The sequence below is a fragment of the Eleutherodactylus coqui genome, chromosome 4 (genome assembly GCF_035609145.1).
Source record: "Eleutherodactylus coqui strain aEleCoq1 chromosome 4, aEleCoq1.hap1, whole genome shotgun sequence".
Lineage (NCBI taxonomy): Eukaryota > Metazoa > Chordata > Amphibia > Anura > Eleutherodactylidae > Eleutherodactylus > Eleutherodactylus coqui.
Window position 1 is genome coordinate 255,092,766 of NC_089840.1, and position 22,540 is coordinate 255,115,305.

At 43.7% G+C, this 22,540-nt stretch overlaps 1 protein-coding gene across 3 annotated transcripts in view; it reads right to left on the bottom strand.

Moving 5' to 3' along the window:
* The window catches only part of DNMBP (dynamin binding protein), a 141,269-nt gene that overhangs the window by 48,507 nt on the left and 70,222 nt on the right, over positions 1-22,540 (bottom strand). For all 3 annotated transcript variants that reach the window (XM_066601126.1, XM_066601127.1, XM_066601125.1), the window contains exons 2-4: positions 19,349-19,495; positions 15,563-15,685; positions 11,912-13,894 (exon numbers count right to left, since the gene is read on the bottom strand). In XM_066601126.1, the coding sequence (XP_066457223.1) occupies positions 11,912-13,894; positions 15,563-15,685; positions 19,349-19,493 (2,251 nt within the window). In that variant the 5' untranslated portion in view covers positions 19,494-19,495. The remainder of the gene's footprint in view (positions 1-11,911; positions 13,895-15,562; positions 15,686-19,348; positions 19,496-22,540) is intronic.

A 22,540-nucleotide genomic window follows, 5' to 3' on the forward strand; every position in this document is an offset into this window, starting at 1 on the left:
CCCTAAGGCTCCTGGGCCTGGGTGCAACCACATCCTCTGCATTCCCTATAGTGGGAATGGAGATACAAATGTTGGCACGTATGGCGAGGCCACATTGTACAAAGACATAACAATATGTACCCTGCCTTGACCCTTAATTTCAATGTAAGCAGAATTAATTGAATGCAACAACTGAACCGTGACAGCACAGCAATGGAGAGAATGACAAGAAACAAGGTAACCGCACAGGAAAATAATGGCCTAAATGTACAACCTGCAATATTCTAGAGTGACCCAGTAAGAGCTGCAGAGTTGTTGGTTAGTCGTGAAAGGACAAATGGTTAACTGTTTACAAGAGTCAATAACTAATCAACCAGCGACTATTTTTAGGTGAGCTGAAACAAAGTGACTAGTGAATACATTCTCACTCATCATTCGGTTGGTGGTCAGATTTACTCGGAATAATGGAATAATGGTCACTTACATTCGCTCTACCAAGCTCCACAGCGCAGCACCACCCTATATCGCCTCCCTTATCTCAATCCATCAACCAGCCCGGGCTCTCCGCTCTGCTAATGAAACGAGACTGAACGCCCCTTTAATTCGAACTTCTCATTCCCGCCTCCAAGACTTCTCCAGAGCAGCACCGGTCCTCTGGAACGCACTACCAAAGGCTACCCGAGCAATCCAGGACTCGCAGAACTTCAGGCGTGCTCTAAAAACGCACCTCTTCAGGGAGGCATACCGAATTCCCTAAACAAACCTCTCTGTACTCCGCCTGATAACATGCTCCCTGACCTACTGACTGCAATCCCTGCTAGCCATCATAAACCGCTCCTGCAGTCATACTGTTTCTGCCGTCACACGGCTAAATGTCTGACCATTGTCTATGTGTATAGCATCCCTCACTCTCCACCTCGCCATACCGTGCACATCTCCAGCCCTTTACCTTCTGTATCACCCCACTATTCGTAGTATGTAAGTTCGTTGGAGCAGAACCCTCACCCCTATTGTTTCCATCAACTGATTACTATGTAACCGTGGTTCTGTAATGTTTGTATTGTCTTTCTGTATCCCCCTGTCTATGTAAGCGCTGCGGAATATGTTGGCGCTATACAAATAAAGATTATTATTATTACCAAGCAATTACCATGTGATCAATACTCATCCTCTGCAGACGCTGCATGGTAGACCATTGTTATTTCTCACTGTTGGGGCATGTTCACACGGGAAGGATTTTCCGCAGAATGTGCACAGAGGACATTGTAGAGCAGACCCACAGCTGAAAGTCATAACCTGCATCATTTGAATTACGCAGCGTATCCAATGCTAAAATTGACATGCTGCGCCTTTAAAGGGGTTGTCCCGAGGCAGCAAGTGGGTCTATACACTTCTGCATGGCCATAATAATGCACTTTGTAATGTACATTGTGCATTAATTATGAGCCATACAGAAGTTATAAAAAGTTTTATACTTACCTGCTCCGTTGCTGGCGTCCTCGTCTCCATGGTGCCGACTAATTTTCGCCCTCCGATGGCCAAATTAGCCGCGCTTGCGCAGTCCGGGTCTTCTTCTTTTCTGAATGGGGCTCCGTGTAGCTCCGCCCCGTCACGTGCCGATTCCAGCCAATCAGGAGGCTGGAATCGGCAATGGACCGCACAGAAGCCCTGCGGTCCATGAAGACAGAGGATCCCGGCGGCCATCTTCAGCAGGTGAGTATGAAGACACCGGACCGCCGGGATTCAGGTAAGCGCTGTGCGGGTGGTTTTTTTAACCCCTGCATCGGGGTTGTCTCGCGCCGAACGGGGGGGGGGTTTAAAAAAAAAAAAAACCCGTTTCGGCGCGGGACATCTCCTTTAAATTCCACTTCACATGTTAATTTCCACACGGGTTTTGTGCGGATTTTTTCCTTACTGTGTGGACAGGATTTTAAAAAGCTCATCCACAACTTGCAACAGAAATTGGTACGCATTATAGCCTCTCATAGCAGGTAGATATTTCAATCCCAGCATATTCAATTTCCCCCTTTGGGTTTCAAGTGCCTTACCATATTCAACATCTCTGCTTGCTTTCAAGAAGCAGAACAAACTCTTAGTATGCCTTTGCAGGTGTTTCGGACTACCCCCTGAGACTAGATTAAAAAAACAAAAACAAAACATGTCCGCTTGCTTCCAGTGACAGCCCCACTCTTGTTCATAGGTTGTGTCTAGTATTGCAGTTCAGCCCCAGTCAACGTTGCCATACCAGACACAACCCACGGACATAGGTGGCGCAGTTTCTTGAAGGAAGCAACAAAAGCATAATTCTAATCTCACATGACCCCTTTAATAGAAAGGGTCATCAACTATAAACACTAAAAACTATGTTGTTATGGTGCTTATAGTTTAGTTGCCCGAGAATCTGGGGATCCGCTCTTCATACTCAACGGGACCATCATTCCTGCTGTGTCTCCTGGCGAAGTTAGCGTGTGCACAGCAAGCGTTACTCTTTTCGGACGGCTGTGCACGCTCTCTCATTAGAGGTGAATGGGAGTGCGTGCGCAGCCCGCTAAAAAGAGTCAGGCTTATTGCGCATGCGCTGACTTTGCTGGGAAGAATGAGAGAGCGGAGTACTATGAGACAGCCTCCAGGACCGCACGTCACCTAAACTAGAAGCACCACAAGTTAGTTTATGGCGCTTACAGTTAATAACAGGTTCCCTTTAAGAATAAAAAACAGTTGCACAAAGGAGTGAAGAAACGCACCGGTTGGCTCCAGATCTTGGAATACGGCTCTGCACCATCTAAACAGCGGGAACAAAGACAGTAACGTATAGTCCAAGGAATTCTGGATAATACCGATGTACAAGTATGAAAAGGCAGCAGCAAAAGGAGTACGGAGGAATGCAAGGATGGAAATCAGACGAGAGGATACGAGGAGAGAACCTCCATGCATCAGGCTGGAAAATGTAGACCGGACATGTGAATAGTTGGCGCCAGATGCTAAAAGTTACTCTCGGTAACGAGTGGAAAAGCCATTTAAAAGGTGTGGTTCATTCTTAAAGTCCCTGCTGACTGGGCACGTCCTATTACATAAGGAAAAGGAAGATACGTTGTTTTTGAGTGCGCACAGTTACAGTGAAAATCCTATAAACCAGAAAGTCCCATTCTCTGGTACAGTACTGCGGTGTATTATGGAGTTTTACTGGACTAGAAGCAGAAAGTGGAGAAGAATCAGATCAGGAAAATAATTGTGTTATAGCAGAATTTTTGCATGGCTACCACTAGTAGATGCCAGATTAGTGGGCACCGGACTCTCACATACAGTATGATGGATGGGTCGTGACAGGAGGGTAAATGCACACCAAATGGATTTGTTGCATATTTTCCCCATTGGATTTTTTTGAGGAAGTTAAAATCCAGAATTACGGCTTTCAAACACAGTCTAAGGCTGGGTTCACACGGAGCAGATTTGCCGCAGAAATTCCGTCCGGAATTTTGCCGCGGCAGATCCGCCTGCGGCCGCTAATCTCGGGTTTAGCCAGCTATGTGGACGAGATTTCTCAGAAATCTCGTCCACACGGGACGGCGAATCCGCCACGGCAAAGTCGGCGCTGCGGTGCGGATTCACCGGTCGCAGCATGTTAATTTTTTTTACTTCTTCAGCTATGGGAGCGCTGGCCGCAGCGAAAGAGTGAGCGGCCAGGCCGCTTCAAAACCCGCGGCTAAGTGCCACGGGTTTTGAAGCAGCGCTTCTCCGGGCGGAAATCTCACGTTTTTTCGCTGCGGCTAAACCGCAAGATTTCCACCAGGAATCCGGCATGTGAGAACCCAGGCTAAGGGCTCTTACCCACTGGCAATGGACTTTCCTGCAATGCGAGAGTAAGTGAAAACTTATAATTATGAAGCCAATGATTTTCAATGGTTTCATTCTCCTTTCCGATGTCTTCACTCAAGCCTCGCAGCGCTAAGAAAAATCCTGTTGTTCAGTTCACGCGCTGCTATACTATAATAGTGAGTGCAGCCTTGTAGTAGTACACTGAATATACACGGTGCATTCAAGTTCTAAGGTCTCTAAGGAGCAGATAGAAACACATTTTAGAAGACGTGCACCTTCTTCGGGGATGAGCGAGACAGATGGCAGCATCGTCCAGTTACAGAACCCACGTGAAAGCGGATGGAGTTAGAAGCGTTTGCAGTACTTGAAATGGTGGTGTTCACAATCCAAAAACAGCGTGCAATTATCCGTTTTCTTCACTTGTGTGGAATGACACTCATTGGCATTCGTCACCAGTTGAGTGAGACACGCAGTGAAGGTGTCATGGATGTGAAAAATGTGCATTCGTGGGTGCAACAATTCTAAGCATGCCGAAATTCGTGTTAGAATGAACCAAAGGAGCCTCGACCACGCACCAGCCGAACCAACCAACCAACCAACATAATTGCATGATAGGAGCAAGTGGGTATGGAGGAACACTAATTGACTGTGAAAGGGATTGCTTGCAAAGTCGGCATTTAGTAGGATTGGTGCACACTATCCTGCGTGAAGACCAGAAGATGCGAAGAGCACACATGTGGTCTTCCATCAAGACAACGCTCCTGCTCATCGTGCAGCTCTAATTTAGGGTTCTCCTCATGACAATAACTTTGAAGTAGATCCCCATGCTCCCTACTACTCACATGACCTTGCACCTAGCAAATTTTGGCTTTTCCCCAACGATGAAGGGCGTTCTCCGTGGTTGCTCTTGCATCAGCAAATTTCCAGTGGGCAAAGCAGACCTCTAAAGAAGCGTTCACAACAACCATGCAATCATGGTGCCAATAGTGTGAAAAATGTGTACCTTAAGAGGGGGGTTATGTTGAGAAGTGACAATACTTTCAGCTTTTTGGGGTAAATAGTTTTGTTAAGAAAAAAATTTGGAGCACTTAGAACTGGGATGCACCTCATACTTAGATGGAGCCATCATAGCTACATCAGAGACCCCTATGATATGTTAGATTGGCCACAACCACCCATAATCTACTGACGGACTAGCATAGAGCAATGGAGCTACAAGGAGCTCTACTTTTCCATGTCTTCCATCCCTTCCTTGGTTCTACTCTCATGTTTTAATGGCTTCATAGATGTTATTAGTGATTGCGTAGGGTACATCCTCTGGTACAAGCTGGCTACATACATAAGCCATAAATATGTTAAAACCACCGCCGACATCTACAGAAGACATTGTGTTCCTATGTGTAACACAGAATGGCCTGTACATAAAATGATAGTGGAGGAAGCGTGCTCTGGTGACAGACTATGGAGCAGAATGTCACGACATGAGGAGTCAAGATATCTGTGACCTGGGAGTATCAGCTGGATCTATGAATATCAGTGCAAGAAGTCATACGAGGCACATAGCATTCCTATGTCTCATGCTGCGTCCGCTGCAAGAACACCTGACACGGCGCTCGACTGCTACGCGCTTACATAACATCAAACGCGACTCCACCTTAAGCAAAGTCTCCAGATTAAAAATGTATCCTGGAAGCAGGCCAAGTCTGAAGAGGATTTTGCTTTGACTTCGAGAGGGCCTGCCATAGGCGTGTGCAACATGGCTACACAAGGCACATCACTACAGAGGGCATAACTGGCCAGGATGACCTGGGCACTGTGAGTTTGTACCCTTAATTCCACACTTGCTGCCAAATTTATGAAAATTTAGCTATATTCCCCGGTCTACTATATTTGGTTATAGTATGTATTACTTGGGCACCATATGGCACATCATAAAATGGGCACTTCAATGAACACCACTGCATAGGGCTGCAGCCATTTTAAAAGGAGTTGTGCCAACTTGCATAATCCCACCCATAATTTTAGGCAAACAGCTAATCGCCCCAGGTCCTGCTCTCGTCACCCCTTGCAATCAGTTAACAGCAGATAACCACACATTTCCCTAGCAGTGGCCACTACAGGGCAAATGTAGTAAAGGTAGTCTTATAGGATGACACTAGGTCCGTTAGAATAGAAGCCACTCTCACCGAACTGCTCACCATTCTGGGTCATAGAAGAAGTCCTGAGCAGGGTCCCCATTCTACAATATTCATATGCCCCAATAAGGCACATGAAGAGGGGTTGTGAAATTGTCAGAACCCCTTTAAGGCCAGCTCTAACCTTAAAGAGAAATACTGTTCCATCCAATCTGACATAATATGGAGATACAACTACATAAATTGTATTCTAATTAAAGGAACCTGTTCAGGAGGATCCTTGGGTGTCAGACAGTTGACTCCACAACTCGTCTACCCAGCATACAGTTGTGTTTCCAACTGGACAGGAGAGTATACCTGGATACCTGGACAACCATTTCAAACCTAGCATCATATATGAAAATTGTGCAAGGAAAATAATATCCACTTCAACAAAGTCCACCTTTTTACCCCCAGAAACAGCAGCACATCTGTCCATGGTGGTGTCAGGTATTACAGTTTAATCCCTTTGACTGGAAGAGGGATGAGTCCCCATTCTAATTTAGAAGTTCTATTACAGTACAATGGTTACAAAACTGTAATGCTACCACAAGGTGGTGCAGGAGCCATCAGCTCCTCCACATAAAGTGTACTTGAGTTTTCAAAAAGTTCTCAATACCAGCCTAGGTAGACTTTGGTTGCTGCTTTCGTGTTGTTTGCAGCCAGTTTGCGCTCTATCAATTCAGTTCTCCATGTAGAACTCCTATTTTTCTGCCGCCCTGCTGTTTGCAATCCTCTTAAATGGTGGGGGGTATCGTAAGTAGCCATTCTTCTAGAACTGTACTGGCTGGGACTTTCTCCCCCACGCTTCCTATGCTGCCTTGAATAGCCCTGCTCCAATCAGCTGCAAGGCAGCTAAATAAATCTGTTGCATGTAGTAACTAGCAGTATCTCCACGTCCCTTTTACTAAAGGAACCAAATGCCTAACAACAGGCGGTGGATTGCAAAGGTGCTCAAAGGAAGACCCAAATTGGCAGCCACTTCAAACTGTATTTTTAATATGGAACCAAAACATTTTTTATTGCAAGCATATTACAATATTGGTGATACACACAGGCTGTTAGCTGAGCATATGTTGTGTGAAAAGTTAATGTCCTTTAACATCACAACACCGTGTCTATGAGCGCTGGACCAAGACCTGACTCCAGATGATGCATCCAACGGTGTGGGCAGTGATATGGGTGGTGACACGACCAGCACGTCACCAGCCCAGAAGATTGGGCTGCACTACCCTGTCATCAGTGATGACTGTAGTAGGTGGTGGCACCATTTTCCCAAGATGTAGCACATGGCTGCACCCCCATGCTGTCAACATGCTGCAGCATTTTGTAGAGGCCCAGCCAGCAATTCAGAAGCAGGCCCAGAAGGTCAGGGGCCTCAGTGAAGAGAGAATAAACCAGAAAATAGATGAATTTAAGAGAGAAGAGTATGCAAAAGGCCCCAAGTAAAGGCCGGTGAAGCAGCTGCTGCATAGGTGAAGCCAAAATGGGCCTAAGAGACCAGAGGCCCAGAGCAAAAATGGGTATTGACAACTGGGTGGGCATGCAAGCCACCAGCGCATTGGAGGAATGCTCCCTACTGTACTTGGGAGAGGACAGTCTGACCTGAGGACAACCGGCGTTGATGACCAAGCCTGTAGGCATGTAGTTAAGAGACTGTTTACTGTAGCGCCATTAGGCCCAGAGATTATAGTGTTCAGGACTGTATCCTGGTACATTCGCAACGTGTGATATTGAAGTGTCTTTCTGTGGAGCAGAAGATTGTATATATATATATATATATATATATATATATATATATATATATATATATATAGCACATACAGTAAAGTTTGGAGTTGCTACACAGAACTATATCCACCAGTCCAACGGTGTGCTATTGACATTCATCTGCAATTAATCTTACGCTAATACAGTATGTGAACTGGTAAATTTACAGTTCAGGACTTTGGAAATGTTGAGCGACAAAGCCCTGGGACCGGTGACAGAGCATTGTAATTAGGGGCTATTGTAGCATGAGGAGTACAACATGGTTGGTGTGACTAGCTGCGCCTTCTATAGACACTTCTAGGTATTGCAACTCACACTTTATAATCTCGCAGCAACTGTGAGGATGGCCAAGCCAAAAGGAGGGGAAGCCTGGGTCACATTCTACACCGAGTCAAGTACAGTAACAATAGCAACCCAGGGTGTGACCTAATGTTTAAAAGAAGGCCAAAAAGTGGGTTGGGTACTGAGAACGGAGAACAGGCGAAGAAAAGGAGCATTTGTGGTGAAAGTTGAACAGTTCAGCTCAGTCAACACCTACGTACGGGTGATGCTCGATGCTTATCCACAATGTTACAGGACTTGAATGTAGCAAACAATATGATAATTAAAGGGCTTGTGCTTTCTATATACCTACTAGAGCCTCCAATTTGCACCCCTTACCCCCACTATTCGAGAGAGACTCTATAAAGAGTAGTTCTTGGGGACCCCTATTACCATTATACAGTTTCCTATTGATTTCAAAGGCTTCAGAAAAAAATGACGATGCATAATATTACCACACTGGGCACAGTTGGCAATGCGGGCATTTGGCCATACTGAAAATTGGAATTCTCTATTTAAACTCATGTTAAAATGGTTGTTCCACCAAAATAGTTTATCACCTTCACACAGGATAGATGATGGTCGATTTATCACTGGGGGTCCAACCACTGGGACTGCAAGAACAGTGCACAAATCTGCCAGGTGACTATGTAAGGGATTCATCTTAAGGGGTTAATGTTACCATGGGGCCAAATTAAAAAAGTGCGTCAAAAATTGTTCCAAATTTTAGTACAGCGTATCGGAGTATACTTACTGGACATTTGCTGATTTGCGGAGGCTCCAAGTGATCTAAGTAGGCATCAGACTGAGAAGAAGAGAGGCTGCTGACTGCAAGAGACAGCTGAGCAAGAGTTGGAGTGAAGGGAAGACCAGGAGAGCAGTCACCCGAGCTATCAGAGGAAAGAGAGAGCGTAGGATCCTACGGCCCTGATCTGGAAAGAGCTGATCCACACTGATGAGGAGACTGAAAAAGGAGCAGAGATGAGCGCTTCTGACCCTAGGCAATGAGGCAGGATCACTTGGGACAGTAGAAGTGGAAACTCCAGCACACCAAACCGTAAGTGATGCCAGCCACATTACAGATGCCAAGTGTGGGCACCAATAGGGTGTAAATAGTTAGCAGGCCTGCTGCAGAGGGAGATGCACTACTCTGGAATATTGGACTCTTGCTAGGTTTCCATTTTCATGGACTGAAATACTTCACAAGGAAAAAAGTGGCACCGGCTTTGGAAAAGAAAAGGTGTTAATACCCAAGCTCTTTTGGAGGTTATGTTCTGTGATTTGTATTCTTCCTGAGAACAAGTTGCTGTTAGCAAAGAGTTATTGAAATTGTTCACTATTATTATTACATTCTAGTTAACCACAGAGAATCTGCAGGTACTTAAAGAAAAAATCTAGTTGCTCATTCATTCCTAAGCTATTGGTCACTTTTATTTCTGCATTCTCAAATAAATATCTTATTGTTTGTTGACTCCATTGTGTCCTGAATCTTGCATTGCTGTACCTCGACCTGCGGTATGGAGATAAAGGAGTGCTCGGCTATCTCTGTCAGACCCATAGAAGTGAATGAAGCGGTGGTCAAGCCTGCTCACCACTACTCCATTCACTAGGGGGATTTGGGTGCGCCATTCTCATGATCCCTGGGGGTCCCAACAGTCAGACCCCCAGAAATCCTATCCTGTGAGTAGGTGATAAATGATTTTGGTGGAATACCCCTTTTAATAAATGCAAAATAATACACCTAGGTCATACTAAATAACAGAACAAGAGAATTTTTTTATTTTCTGACTTATACCCATGACAGAGGCCTCCTATGTATGCCACAATGTATGGATATAATGGCTTACATTACCCATATGTTCCCAATATCAAAAAAGGATAGATTTGGTTTTCATAGTGCATAGTAACATAGCATGCAAGGCCAAAAAAAGACACAAGTCCATCCAGTTCAGCCTATTACCCCTCCAATGTTGATCCAGAGGAAGGCAAAACCCCGCAATGAGGTAAAAGCCAACTTTCTCCATTTTAAGGGAAAAAAAATCTTTCCTAACTCCAATCTGGCAATCTGAATAATCCCTGGATCACCGACCCCTTTCAAGTTATTAATGATTACAACATATAATATTGTATCGCCCAAAAAAAGACGTCCAGGCCCCACTTGTACTCTTGTATTGGATTTGTCATCACCACATGCTCAAGCAAAGAGTTCCATAGTATCACTGCTTTTACAGTAAAGAAAACCCTTCTATGTAGTAGGGTGCCAGATTCCCTATGGTAATGTTGATATATGAGAGACTGTATTACCAAGTTTAAATACAAGAGTGAGCTTCAAGATAAAGAAGGACTTTCTTCAGTAGAAGTCAATGAGTAATACTAATCTAAAGAACCTGCTGGAAGGTTCTGGTAGACTGCCTGGGAAGATATGGAAGGAAGCTGGTTGTATTTGTGAAGCCTTCTAGCTTGTGGGACAGCTCTGCTGTGTTGCTGGACAAGCTAAAGTGCTGTTCTGGGATTTTTGGGTGCTGCTGTAAAATACTACCTGCTCAAGGACGGCGTCTATAGACTGTTGATGCTGTAACTACTTCTCCGCTACATAGGAAAGGTGTCTGCTGTGTATCTGGGAGCTTCCAGTGACCACCCTGGAGGGTATGGAATAAGTTGAGCTTGCCAACCAGCTTGAGCTCACAGAGGATTTATGCACATCTCCAGTATATATGTATAATCTTATTTATGTTATATATGTATATATATATATATATATATATATATATATATATATATATATATAATGAGAAAGAAAGTAAATCAAATATATGAAAAAGTTCCCAACTTTACTGGTATAAAAATGAATATAAAGCACAACCAACTTTTTACATTGAAATCTCCTCATCTATATTAAGAAAAGAAGCAGCACAACCACAATGCCACCAGTGAGACACCACTAATCATGGAAATAAGCATCTAAGAAGTACTGATTAACAGATTAAATGACTGAAAACATAATCAATGGCTGCATAGTGTGTGAGGTCACCACCTCACCATTAGAGATATGCAAATGTTTCAAAACGTCGGTCCGACTGGTTCACCAAATTTTGTCAAGCAGTTAAGTTTGGTCCAAATTAGTTTGAACAGAACTGGAAATTCATAAAATCCCCTAAAAGTACTATTGAACACTGTCTAAAGGCCCTGAAGCAACAGTGGCGGTGTCCTCCTGAAGCATGGTGGCTCAGTGATTACCACTGTTGCCTTGCAGCACTGGGGTCCTAGGTTCAAATCTGACCAAGGACAACATCTGCATGGACTTTGTAAAGCTCCATGCAGATGTTATCCTTGGTGAGATTTGAAGCTAGCATTCTAATACTGCAAGACAGCACTGATAACCACTGAGCCACCATGCTGCTTCTTTCTTCATCCTCCTCCTAGCTTCTTCCTACTCCAGATAAAACAATTTAAAGCTTCATTCAGATGATATAAGCCTGTGGTACTGTAAGTTTTGCTCATTAAAACCATGGCAAGTCCAGCTTTTATGCAAGACAGAAAGAAGGCTCCAGAAGGTTTTTTTCCAAGAACAGCACCCCCAACTGTCCATAGGTTGTGTGTGGTATTATAGCTCAGCCCTATTCTCTTCAATGGAGCTAAGCTGCAATACCAGACACAACCCCCGAAGAGGTCTGGCACTGTTTCTGGAAGAAAGCAGATAGGTTTTTCTAATCTAGACAACCTCTGGGTACAATATGCCCATTTTAATAAGGCCCAAATAGTAGAAGACTGACTATCCTAACAAATATAAATGTTAAAAAACTGCAAAAATAAGGAATATCATTGATGTACTTCATAATTAAGAACCTCACCTTTCAGCTGCTGAAGCTCCAGGTTCAAACTTTCAATGTTCGAGTCACAAAAATCTAAATTGTCAATAGTCTCGGCTCTCGTCATCTCATCCTGGTCTTCATCCTCGAGCATCTGACAAAGCTCTTCACGAGTGTTTCTGTACGCTTCAAGTTCCCGCTCCACGTCTTCAATCTTCAACAGCAAAAATGGACAAGGGGAGCTTTGTTCTACCGGTTCTAAGTCATCATCTATCACATCGTCGGATAGCAAAAAGTTCTCATTCGACGTGGTGTCCTGTCTAGGAAGTGGATTTGGTGATGGGGTGTTTCTTTGACTATTGGGTGGTGGTAGAGGGGCAGGTCTGGCTGGTCGGAGAGCAATGGGTGAAGGAGAACTGTCTACATATTCTTTTCTATGTGATTGTCGACTTGGAGATAAATAAGAACTAGATTTAGATACATTATATCGAAAAGAATTCAACTTGGAAGATGAATTGGGTCTTAGGTTAGGACGTGGCGGTGGAGGTCTTAAAGCCTTAAATTTCTCTGGAGATTTCTGATGCTTGGACACCTGTGATAATCCCCGGATGATGTCTGTTTCTGAATTGTAATCCATTATTGAAAAGTGTCGAGATACTTTGCTGTTCCCATTCTTTTGAGGGTTGGAAAGACTCTTTTCAAATTGGGAAAGCTGCTCAGTTAGCTTGGAGTCCAAGTCTATTAAATCAGGTCCATCATTGTCATTTGCTGGGCTTTCCCCTCCTGTTGTCCACAGATTTGACCAAGAATTTTGGTTCTCACATTTGTCCTTGGAGTTTATCTTTGGTTTTCTTCTATGGTCCTCCACACAGTGCACAATATCTTGGAGTGAAAGGCTATTTTTTCTGTTATTTTTGTTTTTTGACCTTTCATTGACACTGTCCTCACCTGGATAAATGTCATCTGTAGTCATCAAAGACAATAACTTCTTCATAGACAGTTTTTCTTGAGCTCCATTAGATAAACAGGTTCTACCTCTTCGGTCTTCAACCTGTGTTGTAAACGTATCGGGTTCCTTGGGTCTTTGTGATGCCGGAGGAGCATCTCTCTTACTCGGTGGTCGAGGAGGTAGTTGAGGTTTTGCAGAAGAACTGTTGATTGTTTCGTAGTGACTTGGCCTTACTTCTTTGTTGCTATTAATATAGGTTTCTGGACTTTGCATTGTTTCTTGCGTTTCTGAAGTGGAGGATGATGTTGGTGGATTGTCTATGTGGACATCCCAATAATGTGGATCTGTTCCGCTGAGTTCATGAGTAGAGGACATGTCCAGATAATTCACAGGAGAATCTGGAATGGAAGTAACTGAATCGACTAATTGATGCTCTTCAGGACTTTTTTCTTTAGTTTCTATTTTCACAAATCTATAAGGAAAAATGCCTCTATTCCCGTACAATACGCCCTCCAGCCACCCGTCTTCCAATGTTCTAATTATTCGAATTCGGTCTCCAACATCAAAGTCAAGTTCTCTCTGTTCCATAGCTTGGAACCTGTAGAGTGCGACTGCATACGTCCCCTCTTGTTCCTCCTCTTCTATAATTTTATCATTAATTATTTCAGGTGACCGATCACGAACAAAGTCTTCTCTTTCTTCATCCGATGGGGGCCCAATATCAGGGACTCTTAAAGGATTCAATAGTTCCACAAAGCCTTCGGGGAAAATTCCTCTTCTTCCATTTAGTTCCCCCTCAAACCAACCAGGCTCTGGAACTCCAGTTATTATAATGATATCTCCTTCCCGGAAGTCTAACTCTTCTTCAAGCTGCGCTGAAAGGCCCATTATTGCCTGTGCCTGGCCAATGGCATAACTGGGGAGTTCTACAGTCATGTTTTGGCAAAGCTGACGGCTCTTGGATGATAGATAGAATTCCTGCACACAGGATAGTGGGAAAAACCCTCTTGCACCCCAACAGTTTCTACCCTGAAGCCAGCTAGAAGCCAAGGATCCCTCCAGCACCACCAAATCACCTGAAGAAATGAGAAAAAAACCAATACAAATTAGGATAAAAAAATAAGGTGAATGTATTTGAGTCTTTACAAATTCCAGATTATATTTGGATAGGAATGAACCTCAAAAACCAGGGCAAATGCGTCAATTTTACAAAATGTTTGGCAAGCATGCCCCCTACTGGTCATTGTAATAAATGCAAGCCCTGGTTTGTAAATTCACTCATCCTTAAAATAGGTCATCAATGAGTAGTGGGTAGAGGCCCCAAACATAGGACCCCATGAACTAGAAAAATTAACTGAACTCTTCTGAGCTGTAGCAGTAGACAGTCACAGACATATAGATATTGCTATGCCATCTACTAATGTGAAGGGATCACAGGGCTCCAGCTAGCATAGTAGGCCCTTCATTCTGATGATTGATGAAGGTCCATGGGAGAATGGAATAGCTTTAGGGGTTGTAGAGATACCAGTCACACCCAAGCCCTGGAGCCCCAAAACCCCTATGTTGCGTAGGAAAAATGTTTAAATGGTGCATGGTAGGTGAGGGCGCTGCTGCAGATTTAGCATTGGAGTCCAGGAGCTCAGACTTATATCTTTGAGTGGGGCCCGGGTCTGACTGCTAAGACCCTGAATGCCCCACATGAATGGAGCAATGGTGCGCATACAGAACCACCACCCCATTCACTTCTGTTAAATGAAGGGAGATTGATCCCATAGAATTGAATGGATTGGTGGTCACACAAGGGCACCACCTCTCCATTCAGTTGGCGCATTCAGGGTGCACAGATCTGGAGATCAGTGGGGGGGCCCAGCAATCAGATATTTATCCCCTATTCTGTAGATAGAAGATACATATGTTTACTGGGAAAACCCCTTTAACCATTTCCCAGCCGCATAAAGGGATTGCAAAGGGTTTATGAAGCATTATTTAGTCATTTTACACACATTTAAATTTTTTTTCAAGTTTTGCAGTTCATTATATGGTACATTAAATGGTACCATAGAAAAAGAAAAAAATACTACTCAACTCTCAAAAACAAACCCTCACACAGCTATGTCAACAGAAAAATAAAAAGTTATAGCCCTCAGGCGGGGATGAAAAAACAAAAAAAAAAAAATCTTTTGACGGTAGTTGAGGTTCTGTTTACAATACCATGAGGATCCCACGATGGAACAGAAATCATCACTCGTCTGAATTAAGCCTTAAGGCCCATTTACATGCAACGATTATTGCTCATATTCGTTCAACCAATTGCATATGAGCGATAATCATTGTGTGTAAATGCTGCCATCGTTCAGTCTTCGGCTGAATGATGATTTTAAAGGGAGCTTAAAATCAATTGTTCAGCCGGAGAGAGATAACAAGGACCACATGCTGTACATTGTATTCTGCCGACAGCCCGTGCGAGCAGAATGGAGCTGTGTGTAGAGCTCCGCAAACAGCTCCAGGAGGCCCTTTTATACGCAAATGAAGCTGATAAAGTGGTAATGGACACTAGTGTCCATTAACACTTTATGCAAAACGATCTCTAAAACTGTCAATCTTTCAATCGTTTGAAAGATTGTCTTTGCGTGTAAATGGGCCTTTACTGGTAACAGTCCTATAATAAAATAAACTACAAAATCTAAAAAGACAAAGGCTATAAAAACACGTCAAAGCATGAGGACATTGGAAGAAGTCATTACCTCTTTGGAGGCAGAGAGCTCCAGGCTCATGAGAAGTAAAGTCACTAATGCAGACATAGATTTTCTCTCCATGTTTCATAGTCGGGATTGTCAGCGCTTCCACGAAACTTACAGGAAACTGCCCTGGAAACATGGAAGACACAAAAGTTAAAGAAGAAACAAATCTAAAATCCCACAGATACATAAATGGTGATCATAGCCAGCTTTAGGTGTGAGGATCCGCTAACTATAATGAAGAGGGCCCCTGACATCCGAGTCCTGTGACCGCCACCAATCTTGTATAGCCGTACTGTCTATGTAGCACGGATATTACATTATGTATGGCGTGGTGATGCACTCACTGTATCTCGGTACTATTTAAGCACTATGTGGCATTGTTACTTAGGCACTGTATGATTATATTATTTTCACGATGTATTTGGTGATGGCACTTGCTTAGGCAACCATATGGAAGTGTTGGTTGGCCAGTATATGCAATTCTTACTGGGGTATCATACTGTATGAGGCTTATAAATAGGCACTGTATGGTTATTTGTACACTGTTGACCGTATGGGGAAAGGGGCACCTACAAAAGTTTCCTTAAAAGGGAGCGCCCAACATAAGACTGGTTTTATGTAAATATTAATTATTGTATAATTATAGGGGTTGACCAGTTATGAGCTGTTGATGGCCTAAACAGCCCAGCTTCATACCGAAGGCCAAGATTCAATGGAAATGAATGGGAACTTGGCCTGTAATACCAAGGCGGGCCACTGCAGTTGGGGTGGAGCCGTCTGCTTCCTGAAGAATTCAGCTCTGCGTCCGAGTGCAGATCTGCCTGTCAAACAACTGACTGGCAGGGATCCTAGATGGTGGACTCCCAAGGATCTGCTATAACCGGACAATGCCTTTAAATTCTAATATATCTCTGCTTGTTGTTCGAGAATGGGAATGTTCTTGTTTATATCCAGAAGCTGAAAACTAAGCAGCCCTACAGTAGTTCTGCTCACGGATGAATGTGTGCTGTAAATGTATCCAGTCTAGAAAATCCTGCAAATCAAATATACTGGGGGGCCAGACTAGCCGGGCCAAGATGTCACTGCCAACCTTGTCAGGTTTTTTCATGTAACAGTGTGGAGAGTATACCAACAATGGTGTGATTGAGAAAAAACATCTAGTTAAAGGGGATCCTTTGAACATAAGCAACTCATCGCTGAAAGGGGTCAGAGGAGGGTGTCAGGAATCATTCTGATAAACAGGCACTGCAGAGTCAAACAAATTGCAGCTGAATACAATACTGATGCTCCAACTGACCTGTCTGAACACACAATTTATCATTTCTTAGCTTGGATGGACTGTAACAGAAGACAACCAATTCCAGCGCCTTTGTGTGTAAGAGAAACAAAGGCGAGACTCCAGGGGGCAAAAGAGCGCAAACATTGTATCACTGAGCAGGGGAAAAAAACATCACCTGGTCAGATTAATCCAGATCTCTGTTGCACCTTGCTGATAGGAGGTCCAAATTTGGCAAAAGCAGCATGAATCAATTAATCCTTCCTGTCAGGCTGATGGAGGTGGAGTAATGGTCGATGAATGGTTGCTTGGCATATCCTGGGTACCCCAATAATTGTGGATTGACACTATGGTGAATTGCTGCAGTTCTGAAGACCAAAGGAGGTCCAACGCTCTACTAGATGGGGGTCTAATAAAGTGGTCATTCAGTGTAAATGTCCAGCACATCATTCCCCTTTAGGCTGCTTTCACACGGCCGAGAAAATGGTGCAAGATTTCTGCGCTGCGAGTACGAACATGATTGGGGTCATATAGATGAGCGGATTTTTTTCCACATCGCTTCGCAATGCAGGAAAAGAATCGTGACATGTCCTATCTTTGTTCTTAAAGAAGCCAGAAAATACATTGCACAGAGGGCAAAGTGCATGCGAGTGCAATGCGAGGTCTCCCATTGAAAACAATCCTCATCAGTGATGGCTGGCGTTTTTTGACACAAAGACGCCTCGCATCTGTGGGAACATCGCACGTTCCCAAGCGCGATATCGGGCCAAATTTCACGACCCGATATCGTGCTCACCTGTGTGAAATTAGCCTTACTGAGACATTTTACCTGCACTGTAGCAAAATATTAGTCTGGAGTGCAGGCTATTCACTCCATAGAGGATGACAGACTAGATACAATTGTTGCAAACTCTCAGCTGTGAGATATATGTAGCTTCCAGATAAGAACAAGAATATTTCTAATTACTGACGACAAACAGATCTTATAAATGGTGAGTCTAATAGAAATTCACAGAACATCTTAAAGGGGTTGTCCCGCGAAAGCAAGTGGGGTTCAGCACTTCTGTATGGCCATATTAATGCACTTTGTAATGTACATCGTGCATTAAATATGAGCCATACAGAAGTTATTCACTTAACTGTTCCGTTGCTAGCGTCCTCGTCTCCATGGAGCCGTCTAATTTCAGCGTCTAATCGCCCGATTAGACGCGCTTGCGCAGTCCGGTCTTCTCCCTTCTGAATGGGGCTGCTCGTGCTGGAGAGCGGCTCCTCGTAGCTCCGCCCCGTCACGTGTGCCGATTCCAGCCAATCAGGAGGCTGGAATCAGCAATGGAACGCACAGAGCCCACGGTGCACCATGGGAGAAGACCTGTGGTCCACCGTGGGTGAAGATCCCGGCGGCCATCTTCACAAGGTAAGTAAGAAGTCACCGGAGCGCGGGGATTTGGGTAAGTACTATCCGTTTTTTTTTTTTTAAACCCCTGCATCGGGTTTGTCTCGCGCCGAACGGGGGGGCTATTGAAAAAAAAAAAAACCTGTTTCGGCGCGGGACAACCCCTTTAAGCTATTTATTCCTATTGGTCTCTGTGGGGAACATTTTATTCTTCCTCCTCAGTACTGGATCTCTGCACACAAATCACTAGTAAAGAACTAAACTGCAGTAAAGAATTGATCGAGACAACATTTGTAATTTGATGATCTAAATATACTAGTGATGTAAAAGTGAGGAAACAAGAATACTGCTGTATAAAGGAAGGCTTGGTGCAGCACCTAGTGGTCATCAATGGTACTGCACCTATATATTTTTTTCCTATGGTATGCAATCAATTTGGAATATCTGGGATCTGCAGAAGCAAATAATCAAATATAATCTAAAATACATGTAAAAGAAATCTGTGAATATGTTTTTACATCCCTTACAGAGAGTACCATGGGGTAGTTCCTGTCACACTGATTGTACACTGAATGTCTGCTGTGTAGATCAGTGCAGGTGTTTTAGAGAAACCTGCATTTAATTAGAAGCACTCAAACAAATAAACTAGTCCTGCATATTTATGAGCTACAGGCTGGCCACACCCAGGCAATGATTGGCAGCTGTCTCTCTGTTTCAAGTAACAGGCAGACAACAGTCAATCAATGGCTGGAGGGCAGGGTGCCTGAAGCTAACTGCAGCTCATGAATATCCAGGACTACTTTAAGGAAGTCCTCTATGCATATGCTGCTACTGATGAAATGCAAGTTTCTCTCACTGCCTTGTGCTGCCCCCAGAGAGGGCTTCAAAAAGACAGTGTCAGTCTCTCTAACTACAAAGCAACATGCAACTACAGTGCAAGCATGAAAACCTGCTGTATAGATGACTCCTAACTTCTTACTCAGGAACGATTGCTGCATTGGAAGATCCATAATTATATGAACGATTCAGGAATAAAAACGGAAGTAAAATAATGTGATTTTTTTGAGACAAGAATGATGAAACAAAAAGAAAAAACAAGCAGTATTGGAGAGAACGGTACCTGTGATTCCTTCTTTATTGCCCAGTAGCCAAAATTCATCTATCGCACTGAGAACTTCAATGACATCTCCAGCAAAGAGTGTCAGTTCCTCCGACACACTGGGGGAGAAATCGAACATTGCACGTACCACCGAACCAGCCTCCATCCCTGCGGAGAAGAAGAACGTAATCAGTCAGTGATGTTCACACATTCTACGGATGGAATTACTGAGTGTAATAGAGAGGACGCAAGTAACAAGATCAAAAGTAGCTGTAATACGACTATATTTCCTACACGTTGAGCACTTACCAATCAAGCAATTGCCTACAGCACGATCTAAAATATGAGTAGCTGTATTTTGGATACTGTAATTGGCAATTGCTCAACATGTAAGTGGCTACCCTAAAGGGTTAAAATACCGCCATGGGGATGGACTGTGACTTGAGCCAAAATCCCTGTGTGTGCCAAAATTGGTGGCCAATTTCAGCACACTGGAACTAAGCATACTGAATGAGGCCCCATTTACACTGATAGTTTGAGTGACCGTTTTGAGCGATCATCTTTGCATACCTTATAGTAGCTAATTAGCTGCTATAGAGCCAGAGCCATGCAGCCGCAGCGGGACACAGCTAAACAAACAGCTGTATTCTTCTACCAGTGTCCCCGCTGTGAATTCACAGCAGGACACAGGCACAGAGAATCTTATTAACTCAGCCGGCTGATAACAGCTGATCACTCAATTCTAGCAAGCTAGAATTCAGCGATCAACGACTCGTGCACGAAAACTGCACCATGTCCCTGCATTTAGACATAACGAGAATCACTCAAAAGACGGCTTTGAGCAATTTTTGAGCTATTCTTGTTGTGTCTAAAAGGGCCTTTAGAACTTTCTAGAGATTGAAGCCTTGGTTATAAAGTGACCTTTCTTTCCTACATGGATGTTTTATTTCTTGTATCTTTTTTTTCTGATACTCCTTATTGTACTTCCAACAGAACGGTCATTGTTCCTTGCTTGCTTTCAGAATTTAATGATTTACAATGTGATTACCCATTGATTCTACCCTACCTTTGTTGTAACCTCACCACCTCCCCCTCCTTTTTCTACTATAATGAAAAATAAAGAATATATACCAAAAAAAAAAAAAAAGAAAAGGGACCTTTCTGTCCTGTGTCACAATGGAAGGACTGAGCTGAGTAGAGAGATCTGGAGGTGGAGGTGCAGCTGAAGCTGAGACAGAGAGCTGAGGAGCTGCTGCCTCAGGCTTCTTTCACATGAGCGCATAAATGGCGCATTTTTACACCCAGGCGTATATACGTGCCCATGAGAGGCATTGATTTTCAATGCACTCGTTCGCATGGGAGAATATACAGCGCATAAATACGCCAGCAGCGTGAAAAATAGAACATATACGCGACTGGCGCATAAACGCTCAGCCAAACCATAGTTCTGTAACTATCTTTTGGCCAATATACACCGGCGGGTCCTATAGACTCCTATGGGAGCAGGGAAAGAGAAGGGAGGGGGAGGCATTTTTGCAGTCTCCAACTCTGCAAAAAGCTTACAGGTGCCTCTATATAGGCATTGGAAGGCATCCCGAGGATTTTGGCAGAGCAAGGGAATTCCGGGGTGTGGCGTATTTTTTCGCTAAAAACGACGCGTGAATGGACGAGAAAATGTTGGCCGTAATCGCGGAAAAACGCTCTTTCAGGTGCTTATATGGAGCGGGCATGAAAACGCTAAAAGCCGTCACCATTTATGCGCTCGTGTGAAAGAAGCCTTAGACTGAAATCAATGGGAACTAAAGCAGCGATTACACTTTCACATCCGTCTCTGGTGTCGGAGGCAGGAGTATGGGAAGTGTAATAGCTGAAATCAATGGGAGTAAACCCAGCTGGGGCACCTCCGCTCCCGCCCCCTATGACACATGTGCGGCCACTCACAGCAGGACGGTCGATCAGCTCATCACCAGGGATCCTGCGTGGTGGGTCCATAGCGATTAGTTATTAATGATCTATCCTGAGGAAATCCCCAGAAATCCCATATAATATACCCTCCACAGTCAGTGTACCCTATGGACCATATTCGACAGCTTGGTTGACCCTGAGTGAATTGGAAATAAAAAAAGTGTCATGGCCGACCATCCCAGCCAAATTAATATTTGGAAGGTAGGTAATACTGCTTGGGTTTCTCCAAGAATCACTTTTCATTTTTAGTCTCCACTGGAGGGAGATTACTGTACACTGATTGTACAGGGCAATTCAAAAGTCAGGGGCGCTCGGAATAAAAGAGATACAAATAGGAATCTTTGTAGAACACACAGATGGGTGGCGTCAAACTTTTTGCCATTATGGTGATGCCTGTCAGCCATCTTGGATTAAGCGCAAGAAACTTCAATGGAAGGGGGGGGGGGTCAAGGGATACATCATTTAAGGGTAGAATTTCATCAGAAACTGATTGGCACAGTAATTTTTTCAATACCTGCAACAATTTTTGAGTCATGGATGATGTCATGTTCAGCATTAATAAAGTTGTTTTGTTGAATTATGTCTTATGGAAAACCCTAATCAAGTTTTTTCCAGGTACCAGAAGATGCTGTTAACAATCCAGAACATAATGGAGATCATCGTAATGGTCAATAACGGAAATTCAAGTGAGTCGTCCGAGGCTTTCAATCAAAACAGCCCAGAAAGACAACCAGTGAGAGAATGGACTGTCAGGAAGCCGGTTCAGGGAAACTGGTAGTGTCCAGAACAAAGTTTGAACTGGTTGTCCGAGTGTAGTGACCCAGACTTGTGACTACAAAAGCCACTCTTACACATGGCATCGGTAAAACATAACGATTTTGATTGCGGCATTTTACTGTGATTTTTATCAGCGTTTTCGAACATAGGTTACTGTGTTTGACAGCGTTTTTCAACACACCCCATCATCCTGATGGGTGATGAGGTGCATTTAAAAGCACAAAAACGTGCCATAGATCATACAGAGCACAATATCGGTGTTGCGGGGCCCCATTCAAATCAATTGGAGCATTGAATTGTGATTAGCGCGGTGTTTGATACACCGCAGTAATCGCCGTAAAAAGCGTATGTGTGAAAGTGGCCTTAGTGTTCATATAAGACTTATAGAACTGATTATTACTGTGATGAATCTGTGTTTTTCCTGTGAAAAATGGTAAAATAGATGTTTAAAGATAAGTAGGTAATTGAGGA